At 38.4% G+C, this 20182-nt stretch overlaps 1 protein-coding gene across 2 annotated transcripts in view; it reads left to right on the forward strand.

Moving 5' to 3' along the window:
- The window catches only part of acoxl (acyl-CoA oxidase-like), a 73884-nt gene that overhangs the window by 17569 nt on the left and 36133 nt on the right, over positions 1-20182 (forward strand). For both annotated transcript variants that reach the window (XM_067421949.1, XM_067421950.1), the window contains exons 12-16: positions 2289-2442; positions 8550-8639; positions 14724-14833; positions 15292-15403; positions 16655-16742. In XM_067421949.1, the coding sequence (XP_067278050.1) occupies positions 2289-2442; positions 8550-8639; positions 14724-14833; positions 15292-15403; positions 16655-16742 (554 nt within the window). The remainder of the gene's footprint in view (positions 1-2288; positions 2443-8549; positions 8640-14723; positions 14834-15291; positions 15404-16654; positions 16743-20182) is intronic.

Here is a 20182-nt window from a genome sequence, read left to right on the forward strand (position 1 = left end):
TACAACTTGCCTAATAATTCTGCACTCCCTGTATAATGGATGAATGCACTTTTTTGGGCTTCAAAATCATGTTCTCCGTTTACTCCCATTATAAAGCTTGAAAGAGCCAGGATTTTTAATATATCTCCGATTGTATTTGTCTGAAAGAAGAAAGTCACATACACCTAGGATGACTTAAGGGTAAGTAAATCATGGGTTTATTTTCATTTTGGGGTGAACTAACCTTTAAAATGCAATGTAAGTCGCTTTAAACAAATAATATTACCAATTAAGTTGTGCTAAAGATTTAGTAGTTCGCTCAAAAATTAAAAATCTGTCATTAAAACCGGTAAGATCCAAACCGGTAAGACCTTCGATCATCTCCGTAATGCAAATGAAGATCTTTCTGAGGAAATTTGAGAATGATCCAAACTGCTCAATTCATATGGATTAGTTTACGATTTCTATATGAATTTATGGAGCATCAAAGGGGTAGTTGCGTAGCTGTCAATGAAGGGACAGAAATTACTCAAAAAGATCTTCATTTGTGTTTTGAATATGAGCAAAAGTCTTACAGGTTTGGAACGACATGAGGGTGATGAATTAATGACTGATTTTACATTTCTGGATGAACTATCCTATCCTGTACTATAAGAAAAAAAAAACACTGCTTTGAAAAATATTATCTCCATTTAATTTTATCTTTATAACTGAGTAAGGGAAGAAGTTGGTGTGGGGATCTAAATGTGAACTGCTATTCATTTTCTTTTTTATTCAAAATATTCACAAACTTGTTACCAAATCATGAGCTATCTGATGTTTAGATTTTCAAATATTTGTAAGTAAATGTGTTGCATCATAATTATCATTTTAGTTGATCTATAATGTGCGATGGGCGCCGCCGTGTTAGTTTGTGCCTCAGAGAATCAGATCTGTCGGATTTACATAACGTCTCACAAAAGACATTACAGTAAGTGACCGGTGAACTCGGAGAAGAATAGAGTAAACTATATAGTAACTTATATAACGTGTGTCTGATATGAATAAAACAGTCAAATTGTAACTGTCAGAAAGGATCCTTATTGAAACTTCCATAAACATCAGCGTGTTTTTGCTGCTACTTATGTGCATGAACACAAGATAAACATGATGTAGTGAAAACACTGAATCGTTGTGATATGTGACGAGCACTGACAACCTAAAAGTCTCTGTATCCGCACCAGCCAAAGCGCAAAAGCACGTTTAATGGCACCGAAATAAGGAACCGAAATCTGCGATCTGATTCGTACATACAGTACATACTGGTTGTATAGGTACCGGTGCTATATTGGTGTGGGGATCTAAATGTGAACTGCCATTTAATAAAATGGAAACTCTTTTATTTTAGGAGTGTAGTATAAAGAACGTAAGAAACTCAGGACTATATACAGTGTACCTGAGATGTGCTACTTAACTGGACATGGATAAACATAAATCAATCAATCACTATGGCAAACAAGAAACACATAGAACAAGGCAGATACAACACAATAAAACAAACACCAAAATAACAGTCTCACAGTTGAATTAAATGACATTAGTCACATTAATGACATAAAACAACGCTTTTATCCAATGTGACTTGAAGGTATTATCAGTTCATATAAACAAAGATACGGTGGCAGTTTTACTGGCCTCCACTGGAGGTCTCCTTCTGTGTAATTCAGGTCAGTTGCACTCTGAGAAATACCACAGGAGGAGAATCAAAGGAAAACAAGTTTCTTCTTCTGAGAAACCACTGCAGATTTCATTATTATTTATCTGACGCATTTCCACTCTGCATAAAAGAGAACAAAATTTGATGGTAGAAAAAGTCTGAGAAAAGTCAAAAAGTGAAAGTCTGAGAGAGATTTTTAAAATGACTGGCACATAATATATATTCCCCTTTCCTATTTTCAGTGTTTAGAAATCTCTTATGCTCACCATGGCTGCAATTACTTGGATCAAAAAGTACAATAAAACTGTATTATTGCAATTTAAAAGAACTGAATATATGTGATCAAAGCTGAATTTCCAGCATTACTCCAGTCTTCAGTGTCACATGATCCTTCAGAAATCATTCTAATAAGAGGATCTTCTGCTCAAAAAGCATTTATGATTATTACCAATGTTGAAAACAGTTGTCAGGATTCTTTGACGAGAAGAAATAACACCATTTATTTGAAAAAGAAATGTTTTAAAGCATTATAATTGTCTTTACTGTCACTTTTGATCAATTTAATGCATCCTTGTTGAATAAAAGTTCTTTCAAATATATGTATTTGTGTCAGATATGCAGCAGGCTTGATGGATGATGCATTGTGTACGGGTCAGGACCTTCAAAGCAATCGCGCTCTGCAAGCCCTCGTAGCAGGACTCAAAGCCTACAGCACGTGGGAGAACCTCGCGTGCCTGCAAGACTGCCGTGAGTGTACTGGCGGCATGGTGAGTGAGCGTGTGTGTGTGTGTGTGTGTGTGTGTGTGTGTGTGTTTGTGTGTGTGTGTGTGTGTGTGTGTGTGTGTGTCTTTACACCTAAACACAGACACTAATGTCCTGTGGTGTGAAATACAAACATCCTGAACTGTCAAAAAATAATCTGCATTAATGAGCAGTAGACATTGGCATTCAAGAAACAAAAAACATCAAGAAACATTTATGATTAATATTAGGGTTGGGTATCGTTTAGGTTTTTTCGATTCTGGTGCCAAATCGGGACTTTTAAAATGGTCCTGGTGCCTAAATCGATACTTAAAAAAAAAAAAAGATCCACAAAACGACGGTGGATGACATTAAATAATGGCTTTTTATAGATTTTTTTATTTTATTCTTTAAATTAAACAATTAATTAAAAGTTTAACGTATACTTAAATATATAGATAGTTACAAAACACTATTTAATATTCACAATTTAAATTCACAGTAAAAGCTAAAGCCACCTGAACAAACTACAATAGGCTTAATTTAATTTAACTAAATAACAGCACTTATACTAGTGATTTTACAGCACTGATAATAGAAACTCTGGAGTCTTGGGCTGCTACAAACCAGCTTAAGTTCAGCATTATTTTGCATTAATATGACCATATTCTTTATCTGGCTTAGAACGCATCGCTTTATTGTTTCTATGGCACGTGTCGCGCTTCTCATATGACACTTAGGAGCCGCAAAAGCGCTATATGACAGCTCAGAGCTCGGCTGTATCGGTTTATTTAGTATTTTTCTTTTTTATTCAAAAGATTAACAAACTTGTTACTAAGTCATGAGCTATCTGATATTTAGATTTTCAAATATGTGAAAGTAAATGTGTTGCATCATAATTATCATTTTAGTTGATCTATAATGCGCGATGGGCGCCGCCGTGTTAGTTTGTGCCTCAGAGAATCAGATCTGTCGGATTTACATAACATCTCACAAAAGACATTACAGTAAGTGACCGGTGAACTCGGAGAAGAATAGAGTAAACTATATAGTAACTTATTTAACGTGTGTCTGATGAATAAAACACAGTCAAATTATAACTGTCAGAAAGGATCCTTATTGAAACTTCCATAAACATCAGCGTGGTTTTGCTGCTACTTATGTGCATGAACATAAGATAAACATGATGTAGTGAAAACACTCAATCGTTGTGATATGTGACGAGCACTGACAACCTAAAAGTCTCTGGCTCCGCACCAGCCAAAGCGCAAAAGCACGTTTAATGGCACCGAAATAAGGAACCGAAATCTGCGTTCTGATTCGGTCCGGTACATACTGGTTGTATAGCTACCGGTGCAATTTTGGCACCGGGTTTCGGTACCCAACCCTAATTATTACCAATGTTGAAAACAGTTGTCAGGATTCTTTGATGAGAAGAAATAACACCATTTATTTGCGAAGGTGCCCTCCCGGAGGCCAATTTCGTTTAAATTTCTCACAGGCCTCTAGGGCCGTGAGTCAAACAGGCCCAGCGAATTTTGTTCCAATCGGCCTCCTTGTCTGCCAGCCGCTCGACTTTTATTGGCTGAGGGCAGCTATGTTATTCGAGATACTCGAATGTCCTCAGAGAAAACAAAGACACCGCATGCCAGTTTTCAAGTCAATTGGACTGACTATTGCGTAGCTATCGTTTTTTATTTTATTTTATAGCCGATTGCCGCATTTTTTTTTACATGGGCCCATACACTCGAGTGCCGAGTTTGATGAAAATATCAATTTGCTAGGACTAATTTGCATAAGTAGTTTTTTTTTAACCAAAAACAAACCATAAGTAGGTTTATTACCAAAAACAAAATACCTCAATTTCGCCAGGGTGACGACCGAATCTGAGACACAAATCTGACAATCAAATCCGAATTTTTGTTTGTTCGTCTTGAGCAAAGGGTTCCAACTATAATAGATACTTGAGCCTATGGACGAACGGTTTAGGAGCCATTACATACTTTTGGTCGCTGTAGCGCCACCATCAGGCTGATTGGGGCGAGCTTTGGTGACTTTGTAGACGGGGTGGGTACTACCAAGCCCTCAGCGTTTCCAGTCTCTATGACTTTCGGTCTGGTCTGCACGATCACTTTTAGCGGAGAATGCTGAGCCTTGGGAATTGATAAATGACTGAAACCCTAATTAACCCCTTCCTTTATATGTAGATTTTATGTATTGTTTTATGAATTATTAATTTAAATATCAGAGATGTAATCAAACAAAGAGTTACTAATCTCACTGACAGCCTGTGCTGTCTGTTGGCACATGGTGCTGGTGGAGTAAACAGCATATATATGTTTAAAATGTGTGAAACCACAGGGCTGTTCGATACCATAAGAAGTAAACTGAGCTCATGGTGTACTTTTGTTTCACACATCTGGTATTAAATATTTTTGATCTCATGCAATGCAAATCACATGGTAAGAAAACCGCACGCATGTTAACCTTGAGATGTTTTTCTTTTAATAAAAGTGTCACACAAATAAGCTGTAAACAAATGGTTGGAACAATATAAGTTGTGTTTACTAAGGCAAACATCACTATTGCTGTAAATTCAGCCACAAATCGTTTACAACATTCTAGTATCTTTGAATTTTCTTCAATATTTCGTCTTAATTATTGGGGGGCTGGGGCAAAAAACACCTAAATTAATACAAATGCCAGCAAGCAATTAATATATGGGTGATAAAAATGTCCTAATATAAGCACTTGTTTAAAGGGGACACAATTTTATTATGCAAAATTCACTTTTACATGGTGTTTGCACATAAATGTGTGTCAGTAATGTGTGTACCCAGCCATCTAATAAAGGTAAAAATCCTCCCACTCCTCTTTTAATCCCCATAAATCAAAACCAGTGTCTCAAAATAAGCTGTTTGCAGTAGGACTGTGCGATATTGAAGAAAAATGCGATACACATTACCTTGTTAAATAATGTCATATATTTCATATGCGATACGATATTGCTATTAGTGTGTAAAATCTATTTAAATTATATATTTTTTCAATTATTTAAAAACTAAGAATGATACCATTTATGTGTTTTACATTCTTTCTGGGGAAAGGAAGCATCACTACAACTTCTGAAAGTGAACAGCAGTGTTTTAGCAAAAATGTATGTCACAAATCTGACAATATAATTTTAACATCAATGTAAACAAACAAAAAATGTAATGCAAATATATAAATACCAAAAACTCTTTGCTTGACTTGGTTGAATATAGTTATTTCTACCTAAAACTTCACATCAAGAACATCCAGGTAAACAAAGACACCTGAACTAGGGGTGGACGGTTGTGTTATTTTAATTTATCTTTGTTATTAAAAATAAGAACTAAAAAACATATCAAGACAGCCATTTTGATATAACTGTATGTTACACAGTGTGTGTATTTGACAGTTTGAGTGTGTAACAAGACACGAAACAGAACTGAAGGGATCATACACTTTCCGAGCGGCGACTTGTGCGCACGTTTCGGTGTGTGTCAGACAGCAGACAGGGAGACTGCAAGGAGTTGTTTCGCAAGTTATTGCGTTTAATAACTCTTTTACGCGTTTATAACTTGTCAAGCAAGCCACATCGGTAACAGTCGTGTGCCCAGTCTATTCTCTGCTATATGCGTTGACCTAAAATGTCGAAGCAGCCTATTAAAATCATTCAGATATTGCTTGTCGTTGCAATATGCATATTGCGATATGTACATCTGCGATATTTCAATAATTTTGATAAATTGCACAGCCCTAGTTTGCAGTTTCTTTTTACGCAATGTGATGTCACATGAGTAGGCCCCGCCCACAACCGCAAACAGACTCCGCCCTAATAGCATAAACTCTGAAATGTATTCTTATTAAAGCTACTAAAGTCAAGCTATTCAGTCAAGTGATTTGCTGTTTTTTTGGGGGATTTATTTTAACAGCATATATATAGCAGTAGGTACTGTATTACGCTGCTTTCAAAACACGGATCTAATATACGCGGTTTCACTGCTGTTTGCGTTCACAGACAAAACCGACTGTGTTTATGTGAACTTTGTGTGTTTTTGACAGTTTAAGCGCAATAAGACATGAAAGAGAATTTAGTTTAATACTCACGGGATGCACCATCTGACATCCAGCTTTCTTTGCGCGTCCTTTGGATGTGTTTGCTCAGAAAACCATATATCAGAAGTTTAGATTGATATGGCTTTAAAAAGCCTGCAGATAATAAACTTTCATGATGATGACAAACTGCAATGTCACATGAGTCTGACCGCGATGTATCAGAGTTTGGCAGAGTATCCAAGGCACGAGCTGTAAAGGCTCCGCCCTCTTCTGAAAAGGGGGCGGGGAGCATCAGCTCATTTGCATTTAAAGACACATGTACAAAAACTAAGTTTTTCCACCCACTCAAACATGGGCATTTACAACATGGTATAATTAATGATCGGTGGGATATTTTGAGCTGAGACTTCACAGACAAATTCTGGGGACACCTGAGACTTACACTAAATTACATCTTGTAAATAGGTCCCCTTTAACCCAAGATATAGAGTAGTTAAAGGGGGGGTGAAATGCTGTTTCATGCATATTGAGCTTTTTACACTGTTAAAGACTTGGATTCCCATCCTAAACATAGACAAAGTTTCAAAAACTAATGTTGGACGTTTGATGGAGTATTTCTGTGTTAAAAATACTCCTTCCGGTATCTCACAAGTTTCAGAGAGTTTTTTTTCGAGTATGGGTCGGCTTGACGTTAATAGATCGGAAGGTCCTTGTATGGGCCGTACGGGCTCTTCTCCCGGTAGGGTGCGCGCGCGTGCGACTCGAGCGAGAGAGGAAATGCACGGCCGTGAACACTGCTCTCAGGTGCAGATCCAGTCGTCCGTGAACACTAATGTCGGTTATAGTCCGCGCCGCGCTCCACTTCATTCCTCCACTTTGACATTAAGCGACTTCAACGCTTCAGCACAGCATTCCGGGAAGGCAGCGCTGCATTTGACCCGATTTGAACGCAGAAATGCTTCAGTCGCATCGCAAAGTGGATCTCCACACTCCAAGAAGTGTGTTTTTGACGGAGCCGTCCCAGCTATAAAGGTTCGGTCCTGCTTTGGAAGCAGCCGGTGAGTAAAACTGCTTCAAATGTCTGTGCTGTTGCTTATCGTTGCGTGAGTAAACATCAGTAAACGACACGATCGCGTGCTTCGTCATTCAAATGCGCTAACAGACTTCATTGCTGTTCTATGTATAACGTTACACTAGTCTGACGTGCAAAACCGTTTTGCTTGCTACTGCTAAGGTTTAGTCGCATACAATAGTCCATAAATCGAATCATGTCCTCAAAAACTGAGAGTACAGACAAATCCTGCTGTTGCTGTTTCTATTTCAGCCTCCGAATCTAGATTCTGGATCATATCTATTAGCTGAGATCGATAGCAAGGGTTTCTCCACGCTTGAGGACGTCACCGCTTTGTTCGCGATCGTCATTCTTTAGCTCCGCCCACACGATACGCCTCCAGGCGCTCGTTTTTTTTCCGGAAAGACTCGGTACAGCCCATATTTCTTTTATAAATACAATAAAACTAAAGACTTTTCGGAGATATGAAGGATGCAATACTACTCTATAGGTACTCAAGATTGACATGAGAGTGACTGAAACTGAGTGTTTCACCCCCCCTTTAAACAAATCAATGTCACCGCACAGGATTACTGTTTTTATGTCAGCCCGATTTAATTAGCAATAAGTATTAATATTAATATTAAATTACTTGCATTTTAGACACAATTTTGTCTGTTTTTGCTGTTTCACCAATGAAAACCAAACCCTGAAAATGGAAAACTTAATTAGTTTCAGCCATTTCAAAGAAGTGACTGCAAAGTTTTTTTTAATTTCTGTTCACTTTTATGGTAATTATATGAGTTTGAGTAAAAACATTGAAAGTGGTTGGATAAAGTGCAGTGTATAACTCCAATGATTATATACAACTTTAAGTGGGTGATATTTTATTTAGACAATGTCCATAAGTGTATGTCATAACATCTGTGCACATTTTGATTTGCTTTATTTCCTGTAGCCGCATTTAAACATGAACTGTGGTTGATTTTTTTCCCCCAGGGTTTTATGATGGAAAACCGTATTCCTTCTCTGAAGTGCGATTCCGACGTCTTTGTCACATTTGAGGGCGACAACATGGTCATGCTTCAGGTATTCATAAACACTGCTCAACTAGATGACCCCACACAACCAATGTCCTTATTAAACTGGGGACAAAACACTTGGTCACAAGGGTCACAATTACCATCTTTTTCCTTAAGGTTGTTATTTGTTTTCCTTCTTATTTTGGAGATATTCCCTTAATATAGTAGCCCTGTTCAGACAAACAAGACAGTGTAAACAGAAAACACAGATATCTACACGATGACCGCTTGGAGGGGAAACAGCACATTAGACAAGCAGCAATTCTTTTAAAAATATAAAATGTGTCTCACAAACTAAATTGAATTAAGTGGATTATGAAGGCTTTAGAATAAAGGGGGTCATTTTGATGCGTTTACACACGATTGAATCTGCAATAATGTGTGTCTAGTGTAGGGGCTGGTTATTAGATAACTCCTGTGGTAATTAGGTCAGCTTTGTGATTCATTTTATGCCGGTTCTTATTAGCACCACATCGATTATAGACACATAAGACGACACACATGCACACATAACATGCATAGAGACTCGCACACAACGTCTGCATTCACAGCTCGCAGAGGCCTAAAGACATGTATTTTCTGCTGAAATTAGATTATCCCCTTCAGTACCAAAATAAAGTCATGCAATGAAACCTTGGAAACAGGCCGACGATGTTGTCATTTCAACCCTAGAAAGTCAAAACTAAGGATGAAATCACAGTGACAATATTCACAATAGTTTTTTTATTACCATTTATTTTTATTACCATCCCCCTAGTTTAATACTTAATAACAATCTTAGTATTGAAAATGATGAGTTTTGCCTCAATAAACTACTAATTACTGTGTATTATTAGCTAGTGCGGTAGTTGTTAAGTTTAGGTATTGGGTAGGATTATGGGATGTAGAATATGATCATGCAGAATAAGGCATTAATCTGTCCTAAAAGCCCAATTAAATATGCTTGCGTGCGACTAGTAAACACAGAAACTGTTGAACGGCGGTCTTTCGAATCAGCTTTGACCGCGACTCTGGAAGACTTGGAGTTAAGCTTTTCTCTGAGAAAAGAACAAAGAACGGCACTGAAGTCATTCTTAAGAAGGGAAGATGTGTTCTGAGTTTTGCAGACCGGATACGGCGAATGTTTAATCTATCAACGAGCTCTGCTTCACCTTCGTTGCTCTGGTTGGTGGTAGCGCTATCCTATCGCGTGCAGAGGGAGTTTGAAAGAAAACCGTTTATCCTGCCCCACAGATTGAGCTGTCAGTGGTGAGTTTCCAGACCAAACATCTTGATGTGGGTCTGGCTTGTCAGGCTAGCCCATTTCTTGCTTGGAGGGGTAATTCCCAATTCACTAGAGGTATGGCCGCCTGCAGACCTTGCTAATTTCTCTGACACATCAAGGGTCTTCAAAAAAAAAAAGTCCTTGCATACCCTAATCTGTCTTCCCTCTGAGGTTAAATAATACTCAAATGTATGATTTATTTTTGAGATTGTTTCCCTGTTTCTTTACTCTCTTTTGACAACATGTTTGACAATGAAGTCTTTCTGCCTCGCTGCATCTCCCATCTCCCAATAATATTAAAATATTGTTTTCATTGCATTTGTAGCGACAGGAGGCAGTTCTTTTCCCTCATCCTCGTTCTTGGGACCTGAATGCCGGGCGAATTCATGTAGCTTTAGCCAGAATTTCTTAACCTCTTGTGTTTGTTCTTTCGTGTCAGCCATTTTAGCTAGTGCTGTTTAGGGGCATCATCCACTTATGCCCTTCTAGCTCTGAAAATACTGTAGGCTCTTGTATTTTTCAGAGCCCAAATGGGCGCAAATGGACAGTTGTTCTTTTCCCTCATCCTTCTTCTTGGGACCTGAATGCCGGGCGAATTCATGTAGCTTTAGCCAGAATTTCTTAACCTCTTGTGTTTGTTCTTTCGTGTCAGCCATTTTAGCTAGTGCTGTTTAGGGGCATCATCCACTTATGCCCTTCTAGCTCTGAAAATACTGTAGGCTCTTGTATTTTTCAGAGCCCAAATGGGCGCAAATGGACAGTTGTTCTTTTCCCTCATCCTTCTTCTTGGGACCTGAATGCCGGGCGAATTCATGTAGCTTTAGCCAGAATTCCTTAACCTCTTGTGTTTGTTCTTTCGTGTCAGCCGTCTTGTATTTTTCAGAGCCAGAAGGGCAAAAGTGGACATACGCCCCTCTGGCTCCAAACAATGCTCAAACTTTTGTGTTAGGTCTTTGTTGGTTTGTTGCTTTATTCAATACAGGTTGATTTCTGATGCGTCTTTTTGGCACAACTAGATAAAGCTCATCAAGACCTTTAATTTGATATATAGAACTCATTTTCGCCCAAAATGCCACTTACGCCTCTCTGGTTCCAAGCCCTCGACGTGCTTTATAAGTACTAATAAACAGCCAATATCCTAGTAATATGCATGCTAATAAGAAATTAGTTCATAGTGAGAATTGGACCCTAAACTAAAGTGTTAGCAATCATTTTTATTAAATCATTTGCTCAACCTCATATGTTACAAATGACAAAAAGTACCATATACTAGTACATATGAATAGGTTTTAAGCCAGTGACGTCAAAAGTTATTGTATCACACGAGTCTTGAGACATTCGGCTGAAAATCATAGGTTTGGAAAGACATGAGGGTGAGTAAATGATGATTGTTATTTAAAGCACTCTTGTAATGTTGAGATCATTTTAAAAAGTAAAAAATGCATGGATTTAGGATTAATATGACCAAATGGAGGTTGTTGATGTGTAAATGTGGGCGGTCATTTGTCAATGTATGCATCTGAAACAGGAAGTTTACACAGTTTCGCTTTTGGACTGCATATTTTGAGTCCTGAAAGCACATAGTACATCAAACTCTTTCTATGTTGCAAATTAAATAAGTGTCTCATGATATGAACACTTCATGAATCATAGAAAACATGGATGTATACCTAAAATCAGTTTTTAAGATGTAGCCTCTTGCCTATTACTTTAATATAGTAATGCTGCAATTTTGCTGTTTCAAAGAAAACTTCAAAAGGTTGTTGGCTAAGTTTGTAAGGACTCTGATTTGAGTAAACGCTTTAGGCTAACAACAAATGATTAGCCAATGCTGACGGTCATATAGGGGCATGAGAGAAAATGCTGGGATTGATTAAACTAAAGTCACAAGAACCGTGAGAGGCTCTGCCAGCCACTTAAACCAAAACCCTCTTTTTATGTGCCATTCCCACTCTCAGATTGCTTGTGGGGACTTTTCCATAGCACTTCAGTCTAATGAAGTTATTAAGAGATTTTAGTGTCACCTGTCATGAGGGAAATTAGCATTTAGCTCCAAATTTCATACACATGACCGGCACACTGTTACGTTTTGGCTGCGCCCTGAAAAGAGTGTGTCCAATTTGGTTACTTTAAGAAGATTGTTTTACAGTATGCAGTTGTACATGAAGACACATGAGAATACATGAGGTTATTTTAGGTTTTGGCATATGTAGGGCAGAAACATACACAATGATTATGACACAATGAGTCATTGACTCTCTGGAGTCATGCGTTTAAGTTTGTGCTGTTTAGAGAGCGATGTTGTGTTGATTGTGGGATCCCTCGAGGAGTGCTAATGACTGAAGGGAAGTTCTGACCATTAGGAGAGTCCTTCATGCTAAAGACAGGGAGGAGTAGTGTATTGTATATAGGACAGACCGGGGAGTTACTATGAGTAGGACTCAAGGCACAAAGACTACAGCCAGTCTCTACTGTAAACCACTTCTCTAAATGGTGGAAAAGTGTGTAAAATAGACATTTACATGGGTCTTAATTTGACAAATGACTAATGTGTAGTTTCCCTTGTGAAAATAAGTGTACTTAAAAGGTCTAGCAGACACTTCATATACAGTATAGTACAAGAAAATGTATTACCGTTAATTTATATTGCATGCAATTCGTTGAACTTACTTTTTTTCACACTTGCAAAGAAATGACATTAATTCATCTGTTAAAAGCCCAATTAAATAAGTTTTACCTGTTTATTTACAGTTTATTTACCCTTCAGTTTTTCTCAGTCGCTTTAGCTCAATTCTCGAATGAGACTCTCTCTCAAAACAATAAGTTCAGATCTTTGAACAATTAGTTCCTTGTTCACATCAGATTAGAATTTCTTATTGATTTAGGCAAATTACATTTGTTTTGGCACATGTGTGAAGTAATATTGGCACAAGAATAAATGTCCACAATTTGCACAATGACTAATGCACATGGCTTGATTAAAACTGCTGATTCTCAGTGAAACCGTCAAACTCTATAAAACTTATAAACATTCTTTCAGTGTGTGAGCCATCACATGCAAAACGATCCATTCAGTGATCAAAATCTGTCAGACACGTTATATTCCATAAATATTTATGACTAGGAATATTTGTTCATTGCAACACACACATAATATAGGTGGCCTGGTCTGATGAATCAAGTTTTGTGCGTTGCTTACATGGCACCAGGATGCACTATGGGAAGAAGGCAGTGTGATGCTTTGGGCAATGTTCTGCTGGGAAACCTTGGGTCCTGCCATCATGTGGATGTTACTTTGACACGCTCCACCTACCTAAGCGTTGTTGCAGACCATGTTCAGCCTTTCATGGAAACGGTATTCTGGTGGCTGTGGCTCTTCCAGCAGGATAATGCTCCTGACACAAAGCACAAATGCTTCAGGAATGGTTTGAGGAGCACAATGAGTTTGAGGTGTTGCCTTGGCCTCCAAATTCCCCAGATCTCAATCCAATCGAGCATCTGTGGGATGTGCTGAACAAACAAGTATGATCCATGGAGGCCCCTCCTCACAACTTACAGGACTTAAAGGATCTGCTGCTAACATCTTAGTGCCAGATACCACAGCACACCTTCAGGGGTGTCAATGGGTCAGGGCTGTTCTGGCAGCAAAAGGAGGAACAACACAATATTAGAAATATTAGCATCATAATCTTATGCCTGATTGGTTTTATAAATATATAGTATGTATGTGTCGCAATGGAGTTTGCTGCCAGCACACCACCGCCATTTTTGAAATTGGAGTAACACCACAACCCTGAACAGCAGCAGCTACATCAGTAGTCATTTGTACTGACTCATTTGTATTTATACAGTACATTTACTTTTGTAGAAATGTGTTACATGTAAGCGGACTTTTTTTGTCATGGAACAGCAATAGGACGATATGTAAGAAGATATGTATGTTAGAGAAATAAATAATAAAGTGTGTAAAAATGAATAAATAACAGTGAATTTTAAGCTGACATGTAACATTTCATTAAAAAAACTAAGTGTACTGTATCAATACACATTTATATGTATTAAAAATAATGCATTATTGACTTTTCCCAGTACTTTTTTATTACTACTGGCATACACAAGAGCATTCAGCTAGACAAAACTGACATTATATTATAGAATGGAAAGCAGTTGGTGTCAACAAAAAAAGTTAAAAAACATTGCATTTGTATGTAATAAATATTTCCTTTAAATATTTGTGAAAAAAAACATCTAAAGATTTTGACCAGTGTGGCTCACACAATGAAAAAAAAAAACCTTTTTATTTTGGTGGCTTTGGCCATTTTACTGACACAATAACTATGTTTTGAAGCATGAATTAAATGTTTTGGGTGAGTAAGTACATTTTACAGCCATTCAATAGAGTTCTGATGTTTCAGCAAACCGTTGAACTTACAGTTTAGTGAATGTTAAGACATGTGTTTAGAAAAATGTGCCATGCCACTGAGAGAAACAGTTGGATTAAATAATAGACAAATGTATTCAACTGAATGAGAACAGATGCATATCAAAAGTTTCATAGTAAGAGGTTTATGAAAGGCAGTTACTGAAACATTTATATATATAATAGTTATTTTGTGTAGTGAAAATGATGTCATTTTTTGCTTTGTACTAAAAATTGAAAATATGCTGAAATGTTTGAGAAAAGTGCCCTTTTGATGATCTGTTGTGATGTAAGTATTAAGAGTTTTGGAAACACTTCTCGGGGACACATGGGTGAATTATTTTTATTTATTTTTTACAGTATTATGAATCAAAGCCGTTAATTTACCCTTTGTTGTGAATGTGAAGGTGGTGGTGCGAGAGCTGCTAACCCAGTACACCAAACAGATGGGGAACAACCTGGTGATGGGACTGATTAGAAACTGGACCAGCTCAGTATCAGACTGCCTTAGAACCAGGTGATGGATGGATGGATGGATGGATGGATGGATGGATGGATGGATGGATGGATGGATGGACGGATGGACGGATGGATAGACGGACAGACATGCTCATTATTAGGCATTTGTCTGCTGGCCTCAGTGTGTAAGATCAGTTTCTCCAGTAAAGCCACACACAGACGGTTCAGCCCTAGGGAACCTGTCTACCCTCGGTTGTGTTTACACTCACAATTAGGTCACCAATTTAGCAATTTTGCCTAAGAGGAAAATTTGATAGGTGTAAAATGGTTTTCTGGCCTGCTCTTCATAACATATTAACCCAAGCCGAGATTTTCAGTCGTCCGTCATAGTCTGAATAAAATCTGCTTTTATTTGTCTCGAGGTGATTCTGATAATGGTTCTGTAATTTTATACAGTATCTCTTTGTTTGACTGAGTTAATCTGTATTTCTTTTGGCTATTTCCTTGTTTATCTAGCTTTCTTGGCTTCAGTGTGGACAAAGTAGGAGACCTAATGTTCCTGTTGAAAGCGGTGAGCTACAGGGAAAGGGTGTTACAGCGCACTCTAGCAAGTCGACTTTACACAAAGGTAAGTGTGTTTTACCACTGCTTGTTTTAGGGCAGAGCGGGTGACGAGATCTGTAACAGTTGTGAGTGGCTGTGAAATGCTTTAAAGTAACAATATTTGAAGTGCCAGTAGAAAGATATGCAAGTGTCATGAAACCCCTGTGTTTTAGCCTGTCTATTCACACCTCAGAGCTGACATGGGCATGTAAAGCTGTGGAAAAGTGGGAGTAAAAGGTGGGGAAAGGGGAGAAAACAACCAACATAACACAGACCTGCAACACACTCATTATACAGACACACATGAATATTAAAATATGACCACGGAGAGACCCCCCCCCCCCCACACACACACACACAAAAACAGAGTTGAGTTGATGAAATAAAATAAAAAAAATCTAACCCTATATGACAACAAACTCTCAAGAGTGACGGAGAAACGCAGAGGAATATTTAAAAGGTCTAATAATATTTTCATTACATTTACAAGCTCTGAACAAGGACACACGTCAGTTTAACACAGTTAGTAGTTTGCAGTTTTGTTGTTGACAAAGTGAATATATGGAAAAAGAAAAAGAAAAAAACCTTTCTGAAATTTTTCATCCAATTGGTAGCCTAGAAATTAGTCAGAATAAGACACCCCCTCCTAGCCTGGTCGTTCACACCTCAGAGCTGAACAAATCTCAAGTGTGTGTGTGTGGTGGGGGTGGGGAGGGTGGGGGGGTGCATGACACTAAACACTAAAACGAACCACTTTAATGTACATAAAAAGTGCTATTTTTATTTTCAGTTATCTGCGCAATGTACATTTGGGGTTTCATGACCGTTTAAGGGTGCTTCCATACAGGAAGTTTAGTTTGAAACAAGGTGTGGTGTGTATGAAGAATTTGTGAAAGCTGTCATATGGACCCGGACTGGGATAATGAACCCGAGACTACCTGTAGGAGCTGGTCTCAGTTCAGTTGTACTAGAACTGTGATTTGTGTGTGTGTAAGCAACTTGCAAATGTGGCAACACTTATTTGCAGGCATTCAGCAGATTGTGATTTCATTAGTTTAACAAAACATATATAGGATCCCCTATACAGTGGTGATGATTTGCCATAGATATGAGTGAGAGTGAGCAGTTCCCTTTTTTAAGAGGCCCATACACAGTTGCTATATCACAGCCATGATATGCTACATATTCTAGAGAACAAAAAAGCAAAATGAGACATCTATATTATTTGCTGTGTTTTGCAACAAATTGTATTCAATGCTTTTATTTCCTCAAACAGATAGAGAAAAACAAAGATGAGTTTTTTATGGCCTGGAACTCTTGTTTGCATCACGTGGCCACTCTGGCAATGGCACACATACACAAAGGTAAGGCAAAGGGGAAGTTTACTTATATTATTTATAGTTCATCTGTTACCCATGGTTGCTTGAATGTATATCAGCAAACTTTTTCACATGCACATATTCGTAGAAAACTTTGAAGGATGCCGAGATATCATATCTACAGTGATACCATGAAGTATTTATATGCTGAAGATAGCCACACTTAAAAATAAATGTCTGATTGTCATTGCATTAGTTATTATTTCAGAGAAAAACACTGCTGCGATTGCTCTGTTAGTGTGGTTTAGTCTCAGCCTCAGACACCACGTCCACGGACCATTGGCTGAACATCTTATGTATATGGCACACTTATCTGGAAATACTTCAGGAGTTTCATCTGATTGGCTGAATTCTACAGGATGTCCGCGAGACGTGTGTGCTGTTCTTAAACGGTCTGCCAGGAAACAAATTGTTGCAGTAAACTTGCACAACGTTCTTAAATTAAAGTTACTGTTTTTTCCGGACTATAAGTTGCACTTTTTTTCATAGTTTGGCTGGTCCTGCGACTTATAGTCAGGTGTGACTTATATATCAAATTTAACTCATACTGACTGACAAGAATAAATATATAGCGCGCGAGAGGGCGCTCTATGCTGCTCCTGTAGCCTACCCCAGAAAAAAAAACTGAAAACAGAAAAAAACTCTTAACTGAAATATTAAAGGTCCCGTTCTTCGTGTGTTTTTGAAGCTTTGATTATGTTTACAGTGTGCAATATAACATGAGTTCATGTTTCGTGTTTAAAAAAACATAGTATTTTTCACACAGTTTACTTATCTGCACACCGCAGATTTCTCTGTCCTAAAAACGGCCTGATGATTTCCTTGTTCTATGAAGTCCCTCCTTCAGAAACACGTAATGATTTCTGATTGGGCCAGCGCTTCCCGTGTTGTGATTGGACAGCAGCTTTGCGGACTTTGCCCGGAAAGGTCCCGCCTCTTACCATAACGGGGAGATGCAAGCGCTGAATGCGCGCTCTTCTCCACGTGGGAGAGCAACAAGACCACGCCCCCTATTTTGCGTGTTCTTGTGGGCGGAGGGTTAGTCAACAAACGGTTCTAGTGACATCATTACATCCCTGCACTTCCTGCTGTAGTCCAAACCGGCCGTTCGCTGTAGGCTTTAAAAGGGAACTTCTGTTAAATAAAATATCTCGCTTGTCATTGAACTTTTAACTTTATTTTTTTACAGGTATTATTTATGCTCTAACAGCAACATTTCACACTAACTAAAGTTTGAAAGATGGAATCGCGAAGAACGGGACCTTTAACTTAAAGACAAAAACTTAGAAAGACTGAACACAAACAAAATGCCCCCATATAGAAAATCTTATTCTGCAAATTACAAACTGCATGTAGTAAAATATGCAGCGGAGAATGATTCACACTGGGTTTGTCTCGCGCGGCTGAGCATCTCCCGGTAGAGAGTTCAAGCGTCTGTGGACTCGTTCCTCCAGCTCCGGCCATCTTGCTTACAGTCCGCAAGTAGCTTTCTTTTTTTTCTTCATTACAGTTAAAGTAACCTCTGCTTTTCGCCAGTCCCTTACAAGGTTCACACTTGGCTCCCGCTCTGCCCTAATGCGATTTATAGTCCAGTGTGACTGTGTTTTTCCTCTTCATGACGCATTTTTTGACTGATGCGACTTATAGTCCGGAAAATACGGTAGTTCACCCAAAAATGAAAATTCTGACATTAGTTACTTACCCTAATGCCGTTGGACACCCGTAAGACCTCCGTTCATCTTTAGACACAGATGAAGATATTAGTGTTGAAATCCGATGGTGTCAATGAAGGCCTTTCTGAGCCAATGTCATTTCCTCTCTCAAGACCCTTAAAGGCACTAAAGACGTCGTTACAAAGCCCATCTCACTACAGCGGCTCTACAATCATTTTATGAAGCCACAAGAAGAGTTTATGTGCAATAGTGATATCCCAATTTCAAAAAGAGAGGAAATTACATTGGTGTCAATGGAAGCCTTTCTGAGCCATCAGATTTCTACAAAAATATCTTCATTTGTGTTCCGAAGATGAACGGGTGTCAGGTTCGTCTTACGGGTGTCGAACGACATTAGGGTAAGTAATTAATAAAATAATTGTAAATTTTTTGGGGGGAACTAAAGGGGGTCCCACACTAGACGCGAAGCTCAGAGCCATGCCACGTCTTTAAAATTCGAACACATTGTTTTCAATGAGTGTACGCACACCAGTGGCGGCATTTGGCGCCTGTCCGCAGCGACTCTGGAGGTTGCGTGTATATAATATCCGGTATGAGATACCTGAGACGCGGCGCTGAGCTTCGGGTCCGGTGTGTGACCCCCTTAACCCTATAAGTGTGGTTCATTTGAATAAGTGTGAACACTGCCATCTGAACCCTGGTGCGCAATAAACAAGCGGACAGAGACTGCTGAAAAGAGATGGGTCTCACTCCGTTTCCAAACGAACTCTGGTGCAGTTCGACTGAAATATGAACGCAACACATCAAATGCATCTAAACAAACGAATAACTAGGTTTCTACTCTAAAAAAGACAAAATGATCAAGCACACCTGTTTTTTTCATCATAGTCGCAATGTTGCACATCACAGTTCAGGACAGGCGTCAGAATGGCGTCTCCTCGCAGCAGATCTTTGTGTGTGTGTGACGGAGAGATTTCTGATGCTGTTTTGACTGCTTTAAACATTTTATAAGCTCTTCACAAGTTCTCAGCTGTTCAAAATAGCATCATATGCAGAACATAGTATTGTTTAGGATGTTTGACAAGTTCTGTCATGAAATATATTCAATTAAAACCAGCCAATCAGATGTGCTTGAGCATTCTGTCCTTTTTAGGTTTGCATCTTCCTGTTTTTGGTTCGTTTACCTGTCTTTGGTCCGTGTTCATATTTCAGTCAAACCGCACCAGAGTTTGTTTTGAAGTAGACCGAGACTCATCTTTTCAGCGCTCTTGTTCCGCTTGTTTGGTGCGCACCAGAGTTCGGATGGCAGCGTTCACACTTTTTTTTCAAATTAACCGCACTAACAGAAGCAATCACACTAGAATTAATTTTAATCAAACCAAACATGACAGGTGTGAACACACCCAAAAAGACTAGCTGGTGAACAGTTATTGCAGAAATGGATTAGAAATGGGAAGTTAGTTAGGTCTGAGAAAATTGTTTTGTAGATGACACTTGCTTTGATATTCAGACATTTTAAGTGAGACTTGTGCTGACTGGCCAATGTAAATTTGTTTGACAAAAAATCTTTAGAAAACTTGGCCTGGAACGGCCAGATGAGTTTTATCTTTAACTTAAATTACATTTATAAATACATCAATATACAGCATTGCATATATATATATTATTAGTAATTTTTTTGTCTTATTTTCCGGTTAAAATGTCACACACAAAAAAAAAAAAAAAAATTGAGACAAAAAATAAATAAAGTTA

The sequence above is a fragment of the Pseudorasbora parva genome, chromosome 17, assembly GCF_024679245.1.
Source record: "Pseudorasbora parva isolate DD20220531a chromosome 17, ASM2467924v1, whole genome shotgun sequence".
Lineage (NCBI taxonomy): Eukaryota > Metazoa > Chordata > Actinopteri > Cypriniformes > Gobionidae > Pseudorasbora > Pseudorasbora parva.